This window comes from Erithacus rubecula (assembly GCF_903797595.1).
Source record: "Erithacus rubecula genome assembly, chromosome: 20".
NCBI classification, from domain to species: domain Eukaryota; kingdom Metazoa; phylum Chordata; class Aves; order Passeriformes; family Muscicapidae; genus Erithacus; species Erithacus rubecula.
The window spans coordinates 9,685,222-9,702,963 of record NC_136672.1 but is presented as its reverse complement, the minus strand read 5'-3'; the positions used below and the strand labels follow the sequence as shown (position 1 = coordinate 9,702,963).

General features: G+C 51.1%; 1 protein-coding gene across 2 annotated transcripts in view; it reads right to left on the bottom strand.

The window, feature by feature from the left end:
• Positions 1-5,752: 5,752 nt before the first annotated feature.
• Positions 5,753-17,742, bottom strand: part of MAP2K6 (mitogen-activated protein kinase kinase 6) — a 38,152-nt gene continuing 26,162 nt past the window's right edge. The window contains exons 6-12 of one of the 2 annotated variants that reach the window (XM_079323787.1): positions 17,577-17,693; positions 17,097-17,148; positions 13,270-13,397; positions 12,662-12,739; positions 11,656-11,795; positions 9,335-9,380; positions 6,151-6,325 (exon numbers count right to left, since the gene is read on the bottom strand). In XM_079323787.1, coding sequence (XP_079179913.1) covers positions 6,248-6,325; positions 9,335-9,380; positions 11,656-11,795; positions 12,662-12,739; positions 13,270-13,397; positions 17,097-17,148; positions 17,577-17,693 — 639 coding nt within the window. In that variant the 3' untranslated portion in view covers positions 6,151-6,247. Of the gene's footprint in view, positions 6,326-9,334; positions 9,381-11,655; positions 11,796-12,661; positions 12,740-13,269; positions 13,398-17,096; positions 17,149-17,576; positions 17,694-17,742 lie in introns of both variants that reach the window. The other variant, XM_079323786.1, reaches the window with a different exon arrangement.

The following is a 17,742-nucleotide window of genomic DNA, read 5'->3' as shown; positions in this document are numbered from 1 at the left end:
TCCCAAAAATTCCAGTGGGATGGCAGCAAGCAAAGGGACAAGTTCTTGCTGGAGCTGGAGAGTTGGAGAATTCCCAGCTGTGGGATTGAGGAGCAGGGGGAACTGGAGAAAACCAAATTTTTAAAAACAAGATTCCTTATCCCCATCTGTAATTCTAGAGCAAAGCAGGACAAAGCAGGCAGCCCATTCCTCTCCTGGCTGCCAGTAAAAGCCCAGCCATGAAAACAGGAGAGTGAAGGTGCCTGGGGTATCAGGTGTCCCAAAAACTCTCCAGCATCCCACATCACAACCATCCTGCAGCTCCTGGTGGCCTCACAATTGGGTATTTCCAGCATGAAGCTGCCCTAAAAGTTTCCCCTTCTCTGTCCCAGCCACAGAGGCCTCTCCCAGGCTTTTCCCAGCATTTAAAGCCATGCAGCAGCAGCAGCCTTGGGCCACCTGCAGGTTTTTCCCCCATGGGTTTGTTTGGGGTTTCAGATTTTGCAGTGGCACCCTGAGAGCCACTGCCCACAAAGCTGTGCCTGAAGGAAGCTGTGGGGAGGGAAGGGGCAGCCAGGCTGCTCTCAGGCTGTGCCCTGGGGGCACCTGTGGCTGTGTCCTGCCTCTCCCTGGCAGGGTGGGCTGACACCAGCTGCCCATCAGAGCAATCATTTTGTCCCTGTGCCATTAAAGCCACCCTTAGAGTCCACTGCACTCTCAGAGTCCTTTCCATTTACCCAGTGCCTGCAGCACTGGCACCAGCAGCTCCTGCCTGTGTTTGCTCATCTGCAAACACCTCAGAACTGAGATGCAGCTTCTTCTGGCCCTATTTATTAACCAAAGCCACTGTTTTTAGGAGTGGGGTTATGTCAAGGAGCAGAGTCCTCCCAGCCTTTAACAGAGCTGCCACTCCTGCAGCCACAGTGCAGGGTGAATCTCCCAGCTCTGCAGAGCACAGGGCAAATTTCACATTCTCCATCTGCTCCAGCAAAGGCTGAGCTGAAATATGAACATGATCTGATCCCTTCTCACCAGAAACAATCTGGGTTTTACAGCCCAGGCAGAGGTCAGAGGAGCAGGGAAAGCTCTGGGATCCATCCTCTGCTGCTGGTTAAGGGCTTGCAAGGAAAAAAAGGAACCTGGGGGGAGGACAGGGAGTGTAAAATGTGGACATCTGGTGTGCTCTGTGTGTTCTGCCCACCCTCCATCTCCCCAGGCTCAGCCCAGAGCAGAGAGAGGAGACTGCTCTAACATCAACAACCAGAACATGGCAATAAAGATTAATGAGCAAAACTTGCCATTTTATGTCTAATCCGTGGGGATTTAGGATCATTAATCTTTATTAGTGTGTAATAACTGTTTAGACACTAAGGACAGATTCTCAGCTGGACAAAACTGGCCTTATTCCAGCCAAGCCAATGGAGCAGTGCCAGTTTACACCCTCCATGACCCCAGCTCTACATGAGACCCAGCCCATCTGTAGGAATCACATCACTGACAGTATTTCCCCAACAGCAGGGGCACAGAAGTGAAGGCAACTATTTGTCTTTCCCTGTATCCCAAAAAAAGAGAGCTGCATGTGTCCAGGAAGCTCAACAATAGACATGTCAATAAACACGAGGAAATTCAATGGAAAAGCAACAGCAACAAAAGGAACCCCAAGGAGCAGGGAAGTGGATGGTTTTAGAGGCAAGGCTACAAGATCTGGTTTGGCAGGAGAGCAACTAAGAGGGATCTTTGGCATGTGAAAGAGTGAAAGCACCAAGACAGGCTCCCAGAGTTCCTCTAACAGGAACAAGATGGAAAAGAAAAAAAAAAAAGCAGGAGCATCTTGGCTGGGTTTTCTGAGAGAGGAGTTTGGGGTTGTTTTAAATAAAAAAGATGTCTTCAACACAGGAGCTGGTGGGAACCTTGTCTGAACTACACCAGAGCAGGCACTGAAGCAATGCTGAGCTGACCAAGCAGGATTTCCTCTTCCAGAACGTGTAGGGAAGGAGGGAATTGAGCAGGGACACACTTGGCTGGCAGCAAACATGGAGAAATCCCAGCTGAGGCTGTGCCTGCAGGGCTCTGCCCTCAGCCCCTGCCCACCAGGACAAGGTGCAGCAGCACCTGCTCAACAACAGGGAGATGAGTTGAGATTTTTTACAGATTTTTTCCAAGTAGGGATTCACCAACTGCTTCCTGCATCACATATCAGAAATGAAGTTCCACCTTTTTAACAAGTCAGAGTTGCCTTTTTCTCACCAGTAAACTCAACAGGAGTCAGGGAAAACCACAGAAGTACAGTACAGAGATATCTGTGTCAAGGTTTGTACACCTGAAGAACTCCAGGAGAGATGAGCATTGCACCCAGTGCAGCAGCATGAACCTGCTGTTTAAAAACAGAAACCAGAAAATGCTCTCCCAACTCCTCTTTCAGATTTTAAGGGTCCACAGGGTTCTTGGGGACCCAGAAAACTCCTTTCCTGCCAGTGACACTTCAGAGCTCCAGCAAGGGCAAGGCTCCAGCATGCTGGGGATTGCAGAGACACCAGGAGCTGGGTGGTGGGGGAAGAGGATGGACATCACACCTGGGGATCCCTGGGGATGGGCTGTGCCTCCTGATCAGCTGTGGCAGATTGGAGAGGCTCCCCCTGCCCTGCAAACCCACCCACAGCTGCTCCAGCTCCCAGCAGCTCTCTCTGCTCCCTGGGTTTGGGGTTCTTTCAAGTTTTTGGCATTTGAGACCTGCTTCTCTAAGAATCCCAAGCCCTGTGATGTGTGAACAACAAAACATTTGTGAAGGACACCCCTAAGCCTCAGGAAAGGCACCCCTAGGGCTGTCAGGAAAGGTTTCATATCCCAGAACCTGTGTCTGTCCCTGTGCTCGTGTTGTGGCCAAGCAAAGATCTGAGCAGCAACCAAAGGCTTCTCATCTTCCCAGTTCAGCAGCAGAAGGAAGAGCCTGACTCCTCCTGCAGCCCAGCAGGGCTCTGAGGCACACAGGAGTCCCTGGCTCTCCTCCCTGAGCTGAAACCACCAAGCTCAGGCTTCTCTCTAAGGAATTCCTGGGCAGGACAAGCTCTGTGCCCACGAGGGATGCAGGGACAGCACTGGGCATCTCCCACAGCACCTGCCATCCTCCTGCTCAGACAGCTCCACACCTACTCTGGGCTGACACAAACCACTTCAAAGGGAACAAAGTCATGGGGATGGAGCAGGGAAGGGAAGGGATTTGCTGCATGCCCTATTGTAATGTCATTAAGACAAAGGGATTAGAGCAGAAAGCATAAGAGCAAGCCCTGTGTGGAGGCACAGAGGAATCCTTTCAGAGGGTTACTAGCTGCAGACAACACTGCCATTAATTCTCTATTGGAAAACGCTGGTGACATTAATATCTGCTATTAATACTGAGCTTTGACAGTATCTCATAAATTCAACCTGTCAATTACAATGGCACTGAAATGAAGGTGCTCTGAGGTCAAGGAGATGCAGTGTCCAAATGAGACTTATATTGCAGGGGAAAAGCAGCAAAAACAATCTTTAACAAAAGCATCAGATCCATATGTAGGAAAACCAAAGGGTGGTTTTAAATGTCATGTTTTTCAAAGTGAGAATTGATGCTGGAACCGAGTCTATAAACTGGCTGGCTGGACTTTCAGCTGCAGCTGAGGACAATCAATCAAAACAGCTCTGTGACTCTGAGAAAGTGAGAGAGAGAAAACACACACACACACACACCATGGAATATGAGAGGGCAGATCATGAGCCATGAGAGGCCTCTTAAAATTACACTGTGAAATAAAACATCCTGGTGTTTCACCCACCACAAAATGTAACCTGAAAGGTTCCCCTGGGCAGGGAGCAGGGCTTGGAGCTGCTCCCTCCCAAGGGCTGAGCAAGGGGAGCCTGCACAAGCTGTGAATCTCACCTGATTGCTGCAAGCCCTCTGTGACCTGCTCTGCAGCTGAGGGCACAGGCAGTGACAGACCCCAAGAAATGCTCCCCTGTGTGTGTCACTGCCAGCCCCAGCTCTCTGCCAGCCCTGTGCTGGCAGTGGCAGTGGCAGCCCAGGCACTGGTGGTGTCTTTGTGCACCTCTTGCAAGGGTTGGCACATCCAGCCCTGCTCTGAACACTGCCCTCCCCACCAGCCCTCCCAGGGACAGCTTCCCAAAAACCACTGACTGCTCCCACCTGCACCAGCAGAGTCTGGAGCTGCTCACCTGGCTGAGCAGGGGGCAGGGACATCTGCACAGCTTGTGACATCTGCACAGGTTCAGTGACACTCTGCACAGGTTCAGTGACACCTTGCACAGGTTGTGACACTCTGCACAGGCTGTGACACCCTGCACAGGTTCAGTAACACCCTGCACAGGTTCAGTGACACCCTGCACAGGCTGTGACACCCTGCACAGGTTCAGTGACACCCTGCATAGGTTCAGTGACATCTGCACAGCTTGTGACACCCTGCACAGGCTGTGACACCCTGCACAGGTTCAGTCACACCCTGCATAGGTTCAGTAACACCCTGCACAGGTTCAGTGACACCCTGCACAGGCTGTGACACCCTGCACAGGTTCAGTGACACCCTGCACAGGTTCAGTGACACCCTGCACAGGTGCAGCTCTGCAGAGCAGGGGTGTCTCTGGGGTTTCTGGCTCTGGGGGGCTGTGCCAAGCAGGGTGGGGATGGAAGCACATGCAGGGCACCAGGCACTTGTGCAGCTCCCCAGAATGCACAGGCAGGCCCCACTGCAGGGCTGGGGGAAGCAGCCACAGGAAAAGCAGAGCAGCTCATGGCCAGGCCAGGCAGCTGGGCAGGTGTGGCTCAAACCAGCATTAAAATGGAGCCAGCAGGGCTCAGCAACACTCACAGTGCCCCCCTGACAGTGACAGAACCATCTCATCTCCTCTCCCACCTCACCAGCCCCCTCCTCCTGCCCCTGGACCCAGCCTGCAGCAAGGAGCTCCTGGGCAGGGTGGGCTGTGCTGTCCCTCTGTGGTTTTCCAGGCTGCAGCTCCCACCTGCAGCCCAGGCAGAGCTCCTGGGTGCCTCAGCACCCACCTGGGGCAGGACACAGCCCAGCACAGCCCCAGCACAGGCTCCTGGGTGCCTCAGCACCCACCTGGGGCAGGACACAGCCCAGCACAGCCCAGCACAGCCCAGCACAGGCTCCTGGCAGTGCTGGCACTGCCACACTCTGCAGGCAAGCACAGAGGGACTGCTGCCAGTGCAGTGCCACCAGCCCTGCAAAGCAGCACTCAACCAGCCCATTGTCCATGGCTGTCAGCTGTGATCCTGCCCCATCCTGAGGAGGAGAGAGGAACTCCCCAGAGCCCAGAGCAGCTCATCCCCAGCCCAAGGGAGCCTCGGGCACTGCAGTGCTGCTGGGCTGGGGCACTGACCAGGGCACCCTCCTCCTCCTCCTCCTTGTGCAACTTCTCTGACCCCCCCTGCCCTCTGGGCCTCCTGTCCCAGACGTGTTCCCAGCAATTCCCACCTCCTCCAGCAGAGCAGGGCTGTGGGACAGGGCTGGCCCAGACTCAGAGCAAGGTGTCCAGACAAGAGGGACCACAGGGGACACTGGGACCTCCCCTTGACCCAGCTCGAGCAGCTGAGCTGCAAGTCTTGCTTATCAATTCCTTTTATGATGCACATTAAATATATTCCACTTCTGCTCTCCTCTCTCCTCTCCTCAGACACCTTTTCCCCAGCAAAGCCCTACAAGTGCTGCTTGCTGTGGCCTCCTTTTGCATCATCATCATCATCATCATCACCACGCACTCATCCTCATATAAAACAGAAATCTATTCCATCAAGCACTTAACATAAATATTAAAATAATGGAAGGGACAAAATATAAATCTACATACAACTTCATGACTACCATAGCACCTATTACCATGACAAAGCAAATTCTGGTTCAAGGGGAAGGGAAGGGGGATGAGGAGCGAGTTAGGAAGAGGAACTTCGACTGTCATTAAATATGTAAATCACTCTTTCAAAAAAGTTTTTTTTTTTTTGTTGTTGTTTTGTTTTTTTGTTTCAAGGTTACCAAACCTTATTAAAATTCATTCCACTAACCAGCTCGTTCTATGTCACTATGGATACCAAAGAACCCTTTAAAAAAACTCGGGCGAGGCGGGGGTTTCTCAGAATAAAAACAAAACAAAACAAAAAACCCACGGTGACTTTCTGTTGGTGCTTCCATGACAAGTCCTGCCACGTGCCCCTCCCCTGCACCCACCAGTCCACAGAAGGGCAATTCTTTCACAAGTCCAGTTCTCAGTCTCCCAGGATGAGCTTGACAAAAGAGGCCACGTCTGTCTCTTTGGATTCGTGCAGGGTGAAGAAAGGATGTTGCTGGGAAAGCAAAGAGAGAATAAAAAAAACAGCTAAGTTTATTATTCACCACCCTGAGCAAAAAGCTTTGCAGACAATTCCTCTAGACAGTGAGGGAGGTTTTCTCCTTAGCATCATAATATTGGGTTTTTACAGCTGAGGCAAGTCAGGAGCACAGGGGCTGCTCCATGAAATTGTGGTGTTCTCCTGGATTCTCCCTAAACCCTGTCCTGGCTGGGAGGGCTGAGCTGGGCAGATCTGGAGGCAAGGGGAAGGTGTAGAAAAAACCCAAAACCCCCAGAGCATGGTCACAGCTCCAGCTGCAGCAGGGACAGCTCTGACTGCAGAGCTTTTCCCCTGCTTTGTCTGTGTATTTACCCTCTGGTGACTCCTGAGTCTCAGCTCTTCCCTGAACAGCAGGAGTGGCTCCTTCAGCCCAACCATCCTGGAAAACCATCCCCACTTGTGTGTTTGACCACTTCATCCTGACCCACGTGGGGAGACAGAAACCCTGCCAGAAACCCCTGCCAACACTGCAGCACCAAGAGAAAAATACAGGCAAGGAGGAAAAACACAGCCAACCCCCTGACAGCAACAAAAAACCCTCTCCACCAAGACCAGCAATTCAGCTGGGTTGGTTCAGCAACACACCAAGCTGAGATCCCACCTGGAAACCCCCAAAACCCTGCTTGACACCCACTGTCCTGGCAGATAATTGGATTTATCTGTATGGAGAATGTCAGAGAGAACTAAAAGGAGACAGGGCTTTGCAGGGCTCACAGGGATCTCTGCTCTGCACAAGGGTTTGATTTCCAAGCCTCTGCTTTCAAATCAGATTTTTAAAACCAATTTGGGGTTTCCAGGGTTTTTCCAAGCTGCCCCTCACCTCAGTCCCTGAGCAGTGGCTGTTTCAATGATCTTCAATGGCAGTGCAGGGAGGAGAAGAGCAAAGAAAAGAGATTTTTCAGGGTGGGTTTGAGTGGAAAGTCACCCAGGGAATAAGACAAGGCAGCTCTGAGTGGCTGGGAAATGATCCAAAGACACACCAGTAAGGAAGAGGAAGCACAATTATGTGGGAAACAGGGCTGGAATGGGCTGAGGCAGAGATCCAGGCAAAACTGAAGGTCTCCCTAGGTCAGACAGTCACAGCAATTGAAGTGTCCTGGAAAACTCTGAGGTGACCCCAGTGTCTCATTCTTGTCCCTGCTTTCACACCCCACACCACAGGCTGGAAACAGCCCAAAATGTGCCAGGGGTGGCAGCAATGCCTCCCCTGTGCCCAGGGAGGCCAAACCCTCTGCAAGGCTGGGCTGGCACAGAGCCCCTGCCAGGAGGGATGTGCAGACCACCACTCCTGCAGCAGTTTCATGCTCCACTTCACCTGGGGAAGTGGGTTTTTAAATGAAATTAAGCACCCCCTATCAGCTTTCCTGATGCTCAAGATAGCACAGAGTCATATTTTCCATGAGAAACCTCAATTCCACAGGAAAAGCAAGGCAGCAGTCTTGGTCTGAATGACAAGTCCAATCCAGCACCACAACTTAATGTCATAAGAGAGAGGAAAAAACCCCAACAAAACAGCAACCCTCAACCACAGGACCTCACAACATCCATGTCAGCCATAAAATACCACAGCACTGAGATACTCTGCAGGGGTGATCCAAGAAGCTAATTCAATAGAAATGCACTCCCTTGCCAATGGGTATTAATGCTGCAGCAGACAGAGCTGCTTCACTGAACCTTTTTTGATAAAAGGCCATTTGGCAAAGTTCAGAAATTTGCTTAAAATATACAGATGGATTTATTCAATAATATAACCCCCCCCAAAAAAAAAAAAAAAAAAAAGTTTTTTTTAAAAAGCCATAAATCTCAGGCCTCTCTTTGTTTGAAACCAGTCTAGGGGCAAGCTGTGTGTCAATCACATCTATTTATAGTTTAATTCCAAATGTCATGGAATTATTCATTGCTTACAGCTCTGGGTCATGGATTTCCAGCATGACTTGCAGGTAAAAATCACCTTAAACCTGGCACCTCTCACCTGTGATGGAAGGTGTGAGGTGGTGATGGGTCTGACCCTCTGGTGGCAGAATGTGTATCCCAAAAATTGTGGGGTAGGGAACACCAGTGCCTAAAGAAATCCTGCAGCAGTTTCCACCCTTAATCCAGGTGGTTTTGACACTGAGACTGGACAGGGGTGAGGATGCAGAGTCAGGATTTTCAGAAATAACAAATAACACCTTTCTGCCTTTAGAAAGCTGTGAATTGTGTGAGAGCAAAAAAGGATTACATGTCTGCAGGAGTGGAACACCAACTTCCCAAGCTCTGCTGCTTTTTGCCAGCTTTTAGTAGCACCAGCAGCAATACCAGAAAGTCAGGAGAGAGAGGGAGAGGCCATGAAACTGTGGAGCCCAAGCAGAAAAATCTGTTCTTGCCAGCTGCAGCCCAGAGCTCTGGCTGGGCACAGAGCAGTGCCCTGCACTTCTCCTGTCACCATCATTTATTGGCATTTTCCTCCCTAGATATTCCTCAGTTATCCCTCCCAGTAGCAGCAGATGGAAATCAATAACTGGAATTATTAGTGTCTGTCCCCAACATCCAGGAATTTCTCTGCCCAAAAATCCTCCTCTCCAAGGCACCAGGGCAGCAAAGCCCAGGTGGCCACTGGGCTCCTGCAGCTCTTGAGCAGCATCTGTGGCACACTGAGGTGTTTGAATTGATCACACAAACCCCAGAGGAGGATTTGAGCCTCACTACCTGATCCTTCACAGCCTCATTCTTGTCCATTACCTGTTTTAACATGTATTTTCTCCCTTGATCTGACTGGAAAAGCACCTGGCTGAGATTTCAAAGAGCATCTCTGACTTGCAGCCACACTCCCAGCACTCTGAAGTGTCACAATTCTCCCATCTGGTATGAAAAAAGAGATGCAAAGCATCCCAAAAACACCATCACTAGTGGAATCTCTGTCTCCAGCAGCTCAGTGTGACCCATTTCAGCTCTGAACACACTGCTGGATGCAGCCACACTCACCATAAGCTCTGGGTATGTTGGCCGTTCTTTGGAATTCTTCTTCAAGCTTTAATTGGGGGGGGGAAAAAAAAGAAAAAAATTAGAGTTTACATTCTGCAATTTAAGTAAGGCCATAAAATTGTACCAGGACAAAAGTAAGAGTAAGCAGAGTAAGTTCAGCTACTCAACCAAGCTGAAGAAACAATTTAGGTCTTGAGGACAGCGACAGCCAACAAGAGCTCAGTGTCCACCAAGAGATCTGGAGCCACCAAAACAGCACAGCAAACCCTGCCTGTTGCTGGGGGCCAGGTCCAACAGGGAGTTTGGGTGATCAGGGAGAGGATTCAGGCTCCAGGCTGTGCCTGGGAGCAGTGAGTGAGCACGTGTACAACTGTTTGTTTATCACCGTGCTGTTATCAGCGGGGACGCTTCCATGGGACATCCTTTTTTCTCCTCTCCTACAACAGATGGCCCTGGAGGGTTGTAGCTGGAAGTTATTTTGGTTTCCCTCCAGCAGAAAATAGCTTTTAAAAGACAGGACGTAATCTCTACTCACTTCCTGGCAGTGTATTTAGGGGAAAGACACTTGGAGCAACTTGAAAAGATCTTCACACACGTACGCGGCGGTGGCGGGGAAAAGGTGTCACACTGAGCAAAACAAAAGTGAGAACCTCTGCTGGGATTTGCTGGGGCCCAGAGGAAGCAGAGGACACACACTGAATAGATATTTCCTGCTTGCTGTGTGTACAGGGCTCGTGTTCAGTGTCATGTTGTGAATGAACAGAGGAACCTGGCCCCGTACGTGCCACTATGGCCAGCCCAAGGCACGGGATGTGTCACATCCTCCCAGCCCAGCAGCAGCCCCAGCCACCATGGCAAGGTGAATTTGAAGGTTAGCTGTGGCCAGATTTGGTGTCATTCTCTTAATTTAGACCTTCTACAAAACCAATTCATCCCCAGGTTACTAACAGCAGGAAATCTGGTGGTAAGTTACTGAAATCAATGTAAATTTTCAGGAATGAGGAGTTATATTGGGAGGTGATCCTGAGTCAGATATCCCAGGAACTTTCCTGCAGTGCCTAGAGGTGATCAGCCTTCACTGCCCCAGGCAGCAGAGGGATAAACACAACCCTAAGCCAGGCTTAATACAGAGTGGCTGGGACTGGTTTGGTGTCAGAAGAATTCCCAGACCCCAATAACACAAAACTGGTGCAAAGTTCACCATTCCAAGTCCTTTGCACAAAACTGGTGCAAAGTTCACCATTCTCTGGCAGTGAGGGACCTTCAGTGACCCTGCAGGATTTGCAAAGACAGGAACCACCACGTGCTGTGGCTGTAACTCCTAAAGCAGCCACAGCCTGAGCTGCAAGGCACAAGGCTTGGGAGAGCAAATCCCTGTGAGAGGAACAGCCTGCCTGGCACAAGGTGGGAAACAGAGCCAGCAGCACTGCTTGCAGCAACAGCAGCTGCTCCAAAATCCCCACGTGGGCCTTGCAAGAACGGGGGGCATCTTGTGAGAGGGTTTTTCCAGGGCAGCTCCACCTCTCCCAGGCCCAGGGCATGGCAGGTATTCCCCAGAGTGGGTCAGGAGCTGAGCAGCTGGACCAGAAGGACATGAAAACATGTTTGAGCAAGACTGTGAAGAATCCAAGCATGGGTACTGAGAGTGCCCAGGCAGGAGCAGCTGATAATCCCTTCCTGAGTCATGGGAGAGAGCTGGCAGCTCGGGAACAGTCTCACATTTCTCTCTTTGTGGATCTGCTGTCCTTTGTGGCCACCAGGCAGAGCCAGTGGCCACTTGCCAACTCAGCAGGCGGGTGGGTGGCACTGGAAAATCCAACCCTGCCACAGGGCAGCCTGCACACAGAGCAGGGCTGAGGCTGCTCCAGCCCTTTTCCTACAGCACAGCCAAATGCTCCTGCTGCTTCCAGCTCCTGGGCCTCAGGAGAAGGACAGACACCAGCCAGAGGGGGCCACCATGGGGAAAAACCTGCCCTCAGAGCCGTGTCCCCCAAGAGAGGATGCAGCCTTCCATTCCCTGCTGCCCTTCCAGACTCAGGGACAGGAACTGCCTGGCTGCACCTGCTCACAGCACCCCAGTGCTGCTGGTATGGGGACAAGCAGGGCAAACAGCCTCCTAAATCCTCCTAAATCCTGTGTGTCCCCTCAAAGCAGCCCAGCTGATCCTCAGGCAGACCCCACAGCGCTGCTGGTGCTCCGAGAGAGCACAGAGGGAATGCTCTGCCCAAAAGTGGAGCTTGAGAGCTGCCTGTGGAGCCAGGCACCAGCAAGGAGAAGCTGACCAGGGCCAGGGTGAGCGAGGACAGGAGGGGATTTGTTACCATTGCGAGGTAAAATCGACGAACTGGGCGGAGAAGGTGTCTGGCGGCAGCTGCGGCGACGGCTCCTCCACCACCTGCTTGAGCTGCTGGAAGGGCGTGCCCCACGAGTCGTAGGGAAAGCGCAGGATGGCCAGCTCGATCTGGGGACACAGCCTGCCCTCAGCACTGCCCAGGCACCCCCCAGCCTGCCCACCCCACCCCACAGCCTGGGGATGGCCCAGGGCACAGCCAGGCTGTGGTTTGCACGGGGTCCGTGCGAACGGGAGCTGGGAATGTTCCAAAGGGATCCTTTGCAGTATCTAAAGGGGCTTCCAAAAAGGAGGGAGAGGGAAGCTGGCATGGGCAAACAGTGATAAAACAAGGGAGATTGGTGTTGGACTAAAAGAGGATAAATACAGATTAGGTATTAGGAGGGAATTCTTTCCTGGGAGGGTGGGTAGCCCTGGCAGTGCCCAAGGCCAGGCTGGATGTGGCTCTGAACACCCTGGGTCAGTGGGAGGTGTCCCTGCACACAGCAGGGGTGGAATGAGATGATCTTGTAGCTTCCTTCCAACCCAAACCAATCTGGGATTCTGTGATTTCCTCACCCCACCTGGCCATAACACATTGCTGATCCTCCCCCAGCAAACAGGAGCAGCTGGAGGAGACCCAGGCCTGTCACTGTCACCCCCATGTCACATCTCCTGGGAAAGCTGGGATTAAAACCACCCTGCACAGGGAAAATGTGCTGTGAAACCACCTGGGGAGCAGATGGATTCCCCCAAAACACTGCGTGGGAGCCACCCCTGCTCTCCCAAAGGGGGAGACTGCTGAGTGCTGGCAGGATTCCTGTGCTGGCAGCCGAGCTGCTGCACCTCCTGTGCCTTAGCCCATGCTGCCATCTCCCGGCAGCTGCTGCCTCCACAGCCCAGCAGCTCCATCCTCCTCCCTGCACACTGCTGAGCTCTCCCTGCTGAGGGGAGGGAAATGACTCCACGAGCCCCCCCAGACCCCCAGGTGGCCGTACCATGGTGATGCCCAGGCTCCAGATGTCGGATTTGACGCTGTATCCCTTCTGGTTCAGCTCCGGGTTAATTCTCTCGGGCTGCCAACACAGACACAGGTGGGTGAGGAGCAGGGCCAGCCCCAGAGCCCTGCCCACACCCTGGGGGGGTCTCCCACACCCCCACCCCACCCTCCTGGCTGTGCTGGTTCCCCATCCTCACCAGTGAAATGGGTCACCACAAACAGGCTGGTGGAGCTGCTCTGGCACAGCTGGCACTGACAGCCTCAGCTCTCCAGGACTGTTTTCACCCTGTTCAGCTGCTCCACAAAGGGTGAATCCTGCCTGTGCAGCTCCAGGAGCAGCCAGAGGGATGCAGTCCCTGGGGAGTTTTTCCTCCCCATGCTAAGCTGTCCCCATGGAACAAATGACAAACAGGCAGAGGCTCCCCCAAAGTCACAGCAGAATCCATGCCCAGGAGATGTGATCTGAGCCATGAGATCTGCTCCCCTCCCAAGGGGATGTATCCCTCAACTCCAGGGCTGCACCTTCCCAAACCAATCCCCAGGATAGATGCTGGGGGTTGATCCTTCCCCTGGGGCTCACATTCCTTTGGCAGCTTCTCCACTTACAGCCATGTAGGGTTTGCATCCTGCATCCATGGTTTTAGCAACAGAGTCCACCAGGTACCCGCTAATGCCAAAATCACACATTTTCACCTGCCCCTGTGTATTGATCAACACGTTAGAGGGCTTTACATCTGCAAGAAGGAACACAGAGCACAGTCACTGTCAGGGCTGGGGGGCTGGGACAAGCCACAAGCAGACACAGAGGGTCCCAGCAGCAGGGAGCAACCAAGCAGAGCTCCAGGAGTGCCAAAAATCTGCTGGCTGTGTTCAGGTGACAGCCCCAGGTGTGTCCTGCCACTGTCCCTGCACTCACCACCCCCCTCTCTGGTTTAGGGCAGCAGGAGGCAGCTCTGCACAGGAGACAAATGAGGGATTTGTGTTTACAAACAAGCTGTGGATCTGCTGGTAGATAAAACTACCACTAAGAGATAAAAGAAACAATGAGAAGGATGAATGGGGGGAAAAAAAAAAGGTATTTGCCTTTACAAACAAACTGTAGGTTGTCACTGCCCACCCAGGGACACCACATGTCCCTGCCCACCCAGGGATGCCAAATGTCCCAGTCTGAGGTTTCTCCTTTGCCCTGAGATCACCCCAGAGGGACATGAGGTGGTTCAAACCCTGGTTCTCTCTGAAGCAGCCAAAGAGAGATTGCTGGAGATGGTTTTCTCTTGTTCCAAGGATTGTTTATTGTTTCTTATCTCAGGGACTTTTTGCCTGGCCAGCAGGGTCTGCTCAGCCTGGCATCCATGGTGGAATCTGCCTGGTGAAGGCAGGGCTGATCTTAGATAGTTTGTATTACGTGTTACATGTTTACAAAATTTTCCCAATACAATACAATTTTATTAAATGGTCCAGCCCTGACCCCATCCAATCTAAAAGTGCCAACATGTCACCCAATATGGATGACAGGGAGAAGAAGGAGGAAAAGGTGTCTACCCCCCAAATTCTCCATCTTGGCCATGTGTCCTTTATCATAAACATTCCAAAAAGTCTATTTATCTATGTTCTAAAGGTCTAATTTACACTTTACTAATTTTGGTGGCTTGTTTCCATTCCCTCTGGATTTGTAATTTCCCCCAGGGGTTGGAATTCAGCACCTGAGACACCAGGGTCTCTCTCAGGGGTCTTTGAGACCTTCACCAGGGGGGCTTTGAGACTCCCAAGGAGGCCAGGGGTACCACAGGGCTCCCACAGGTTTGCTGATAAATGAAGTTGGATACTGAGAGATGAAAGAAACAATGGGGATAAACAATTAATTCCATAAGAATTAAAAATTAAAAGGGAGGGTTGTACATTAGAGGGGAATCTTAGGTATCAGGCATTCTGGGAAGTTTGTTCCTCCCAGGGAAAGAGAGAGGGAAATTGGGATAAAAAGGAGGCTGCATCCTCAGGAAGACCCCAGGGGAATGCCCCATGGCCTCTCACTTATTCAAATAAAGTTACAGGACTCCTCTGTCTCCTTTTTGGACAGAAACCTCTGGTGTTTGTGGATTAATTTTCCTGACACCCATCACATCCCACAGCTCAGGGAATGGGGAGCTGGCAGGGAGCAGCTCTGCAGGGCTGGGGGTGATCCCATGGGGTGTCTGCAGAGCTCTGGCATGGGAAAAACCCATGGGGGTTCTTTTCCTTCCCATGGGGGTTCTTTTCCTTCCCATGGGGGAAGAATGTGGGGCAGGAAAGGGTGAAAGGGCTGCAGGGGAAGGAGAGAGCAGCAAACTGAGACAAGGATCAAAGGTTCAGACACAGCCTCTGATTGCAAGGACACTGTGCTGGTTTTGTATTAATTGAGTTTTGGTGAGGAGGGAAGGAGCCCAGCCAAGGAAGTCATGTTCTTAGAGAAGCTGCTAACAGCTTCCTTTATGCCTGACAAAACTCACTGTTTAAAAATAAGAATGCTAATAAGCTGATGAAAGAGATAGGCATGTTTCATGTCCATCCTTATTATCTGCTAATAAGCTAATAGAAGAGATGGTCCTCACAATTATTTAATTCCAAGCAGCTGCTATTTGTAAAAATTAAAAGCCACAAAAGAATTATTTTCTTATAAAAAAGTCTCCATAGCATTACAAAAGAAACTCCTCTCCCTAAGTAAACTAAAGAAAGACTGTTCTAAAAGTAATCAACTAAATTGTTTCTATACATTATCAGTGAGAAAGAAGAAAGGATATAGGAGAGAGGAAAAGTGTACTAGAAGTTTTATTCTGATTCTTATTATTCTTTTAGCTCTGTTAATAAAGGTTTTATTTACACCCTTTAAAGTTTGAACCTACTTTGCCTTCCTCCTAATCTATCTCACAACAAAAAAAAATTAAACAAATAATTCTAATAAATACACTAGCAATTTAGCCAACACTAAAATCCACCACATAAATTGGTACATTAGCTGAAAAATCTCAAATTAACAAACCAAAACCACTAGAGATACAAAGCCCAGGTGCAGCATGAGCAGCAGCAGGAGAGTGGGAGCTCCACACCCCACTGGAGTCAGGCCAGAGTCTCATCTATCCATCCATCCATCCATCCATCCATCCATCCATCCATCCATCCATCCATCCATCCATCCATCCATCCATCCATCACTGCCAGATTTATCCCTTCCCATCATGGCTTCACAAATCCCTGGAGTGTTCACCAGGCTTGTGAGGGCAGCTACAATCCCCAGCAGAAAGGGAGATTAAGGCACCCAGAGATGCCAGGGATGATGCCCAGGAGAGCAGGGAGGTGTTCTCCTGCAGTGGCTCTGTGGGGATAATCCCAAATGGAATTTCAGCACAGCTGACCCTGCTTTCCCTGGGATGCTCCAAAGGGAACAATCCCTTCCCAGGTCACTTCTGAAGATCCTCCTCTGTCTCCACATGATAAAGAATTCAATAGAAACACCCTTTGAAGGATGCCACAAGCTGTGTTTGAGTGCTGCCTATTACAACTGTGTGTTTACAGCTCGTTAACATCTGCTCTCTAATCAGCATTCTGCAATCTAAAGCCTCAGGTATCCAAAATCCTCACCCATCTGTTACTACACTGAAATAAGACAGTTTTCAGTGGAAATCAAACAAGTGCACAAAGAAACCCAGCAGCCAGGAAGAAAGAGCTTTCCATCTTCTGTAAATGATACAGAAACTCAACCCCAAAGGAAGAATCCAGCCAGTGCCACTGCCTGCTCCAGCTGAACTCTGCTGCTTCCCAGGCACTCTCACACTCCAGGGAGGGCTCTTTCCTCCTCATGACAAATTGAAAATGACCCTTTAAAAATAAAAGTGTCAAGCAGCAACTGCAAATTTGTTTCTGAGTGTGCTCACAGCAGCTTTGAGATGCTCCAGAGGGAAAAACGTCAGAAGAGTTTAAGGAAGGGATTTATGATTTCATTTGAGGCTGGTTTAAGTGTCAGACTGCTCTGCTGCACTGGTGCTCAGGGAAGGTCCTGGAAGGGGTGAGGATGGCTGGGGCAGTGCAGCAGGATGAGGCTGGCAGGGAGATCCCTCTCACTGCACATCAGCACAGAGCCATGGAATGGAGCTGGGGACAAAGCTGGGCAAAGCCTGCTCCAAAGCTTTCCAAGTCAGGGGGAAAAGTCTGGCTGAATTTCACCCAGGAGATGAAGCAGAGCATGGGTTTAGGGGAACCAAGCCCAGGGAAAAAGCCCTTCCCCTGGCAGCCCTTTGCAGATTTTAAGGAGCAAACAGCAGCCATCTCCTCAGCTTGGGTTTTGCTACAAGTCATGAGCTGCTGGGGAGTATTTCTGCTGTCAAAGGCTCACTTTATCTCACTTTATCTCATTTTATCTTGCCAGGCTGAGAGCAGGGCAGTGTGTGCCTGGCACTCACCTCTGTGGATCACGGAGAGCTTACTGTGGAGATGTTCTAGTGCTTTCACAATCTGAAACAACAAACCCAGAGTCAACTACAGCTGGCAGCACCATGAGAAGGAGGAAATGACAGCTGGCTTCACCCCCAACCTGCCTGGAGGGCAGGAAAACCACATTCCCCAGGAGTCCTGCACTCTGCCAGCAGCCTGGGGTGTTGGTGGGTACCCAGGGATCTTCCTGGGGGCTCCCTGATGAGAAAGGAGAAGAGCTGCAGGAGCCTCCCCACATCTCACCCTGGGCCATCTCTCCACCATGTGTATGGATGGGCTCACTCATGGCTTATAAACATCACTTCAGCCCTGACATGTGAGGCCAGCTGTGGGAATAGCTGGGCACATGGATCAGCCTCTTCCTGGTGCACATGCAGCAGGGAGTTTGGGTCAGGTAGGATTTGGCATACAGGAGAAATCCCTTTCCCTCCCCTCCCTCTGCCACTCACAGAGACTGCAATTTTCCCCAGGATGTCCTCGGGAATCGTCAGGCCTTTGTCAATGACATGTTTGTAGAATTTGTCCAGTGAGGTATCCATCAGCTCCATGCAAATCCACACATCCCCCTGCAGAGTAAAGCAAGCACTAATTGGAACAAAGCACCTTCCCTTCCCT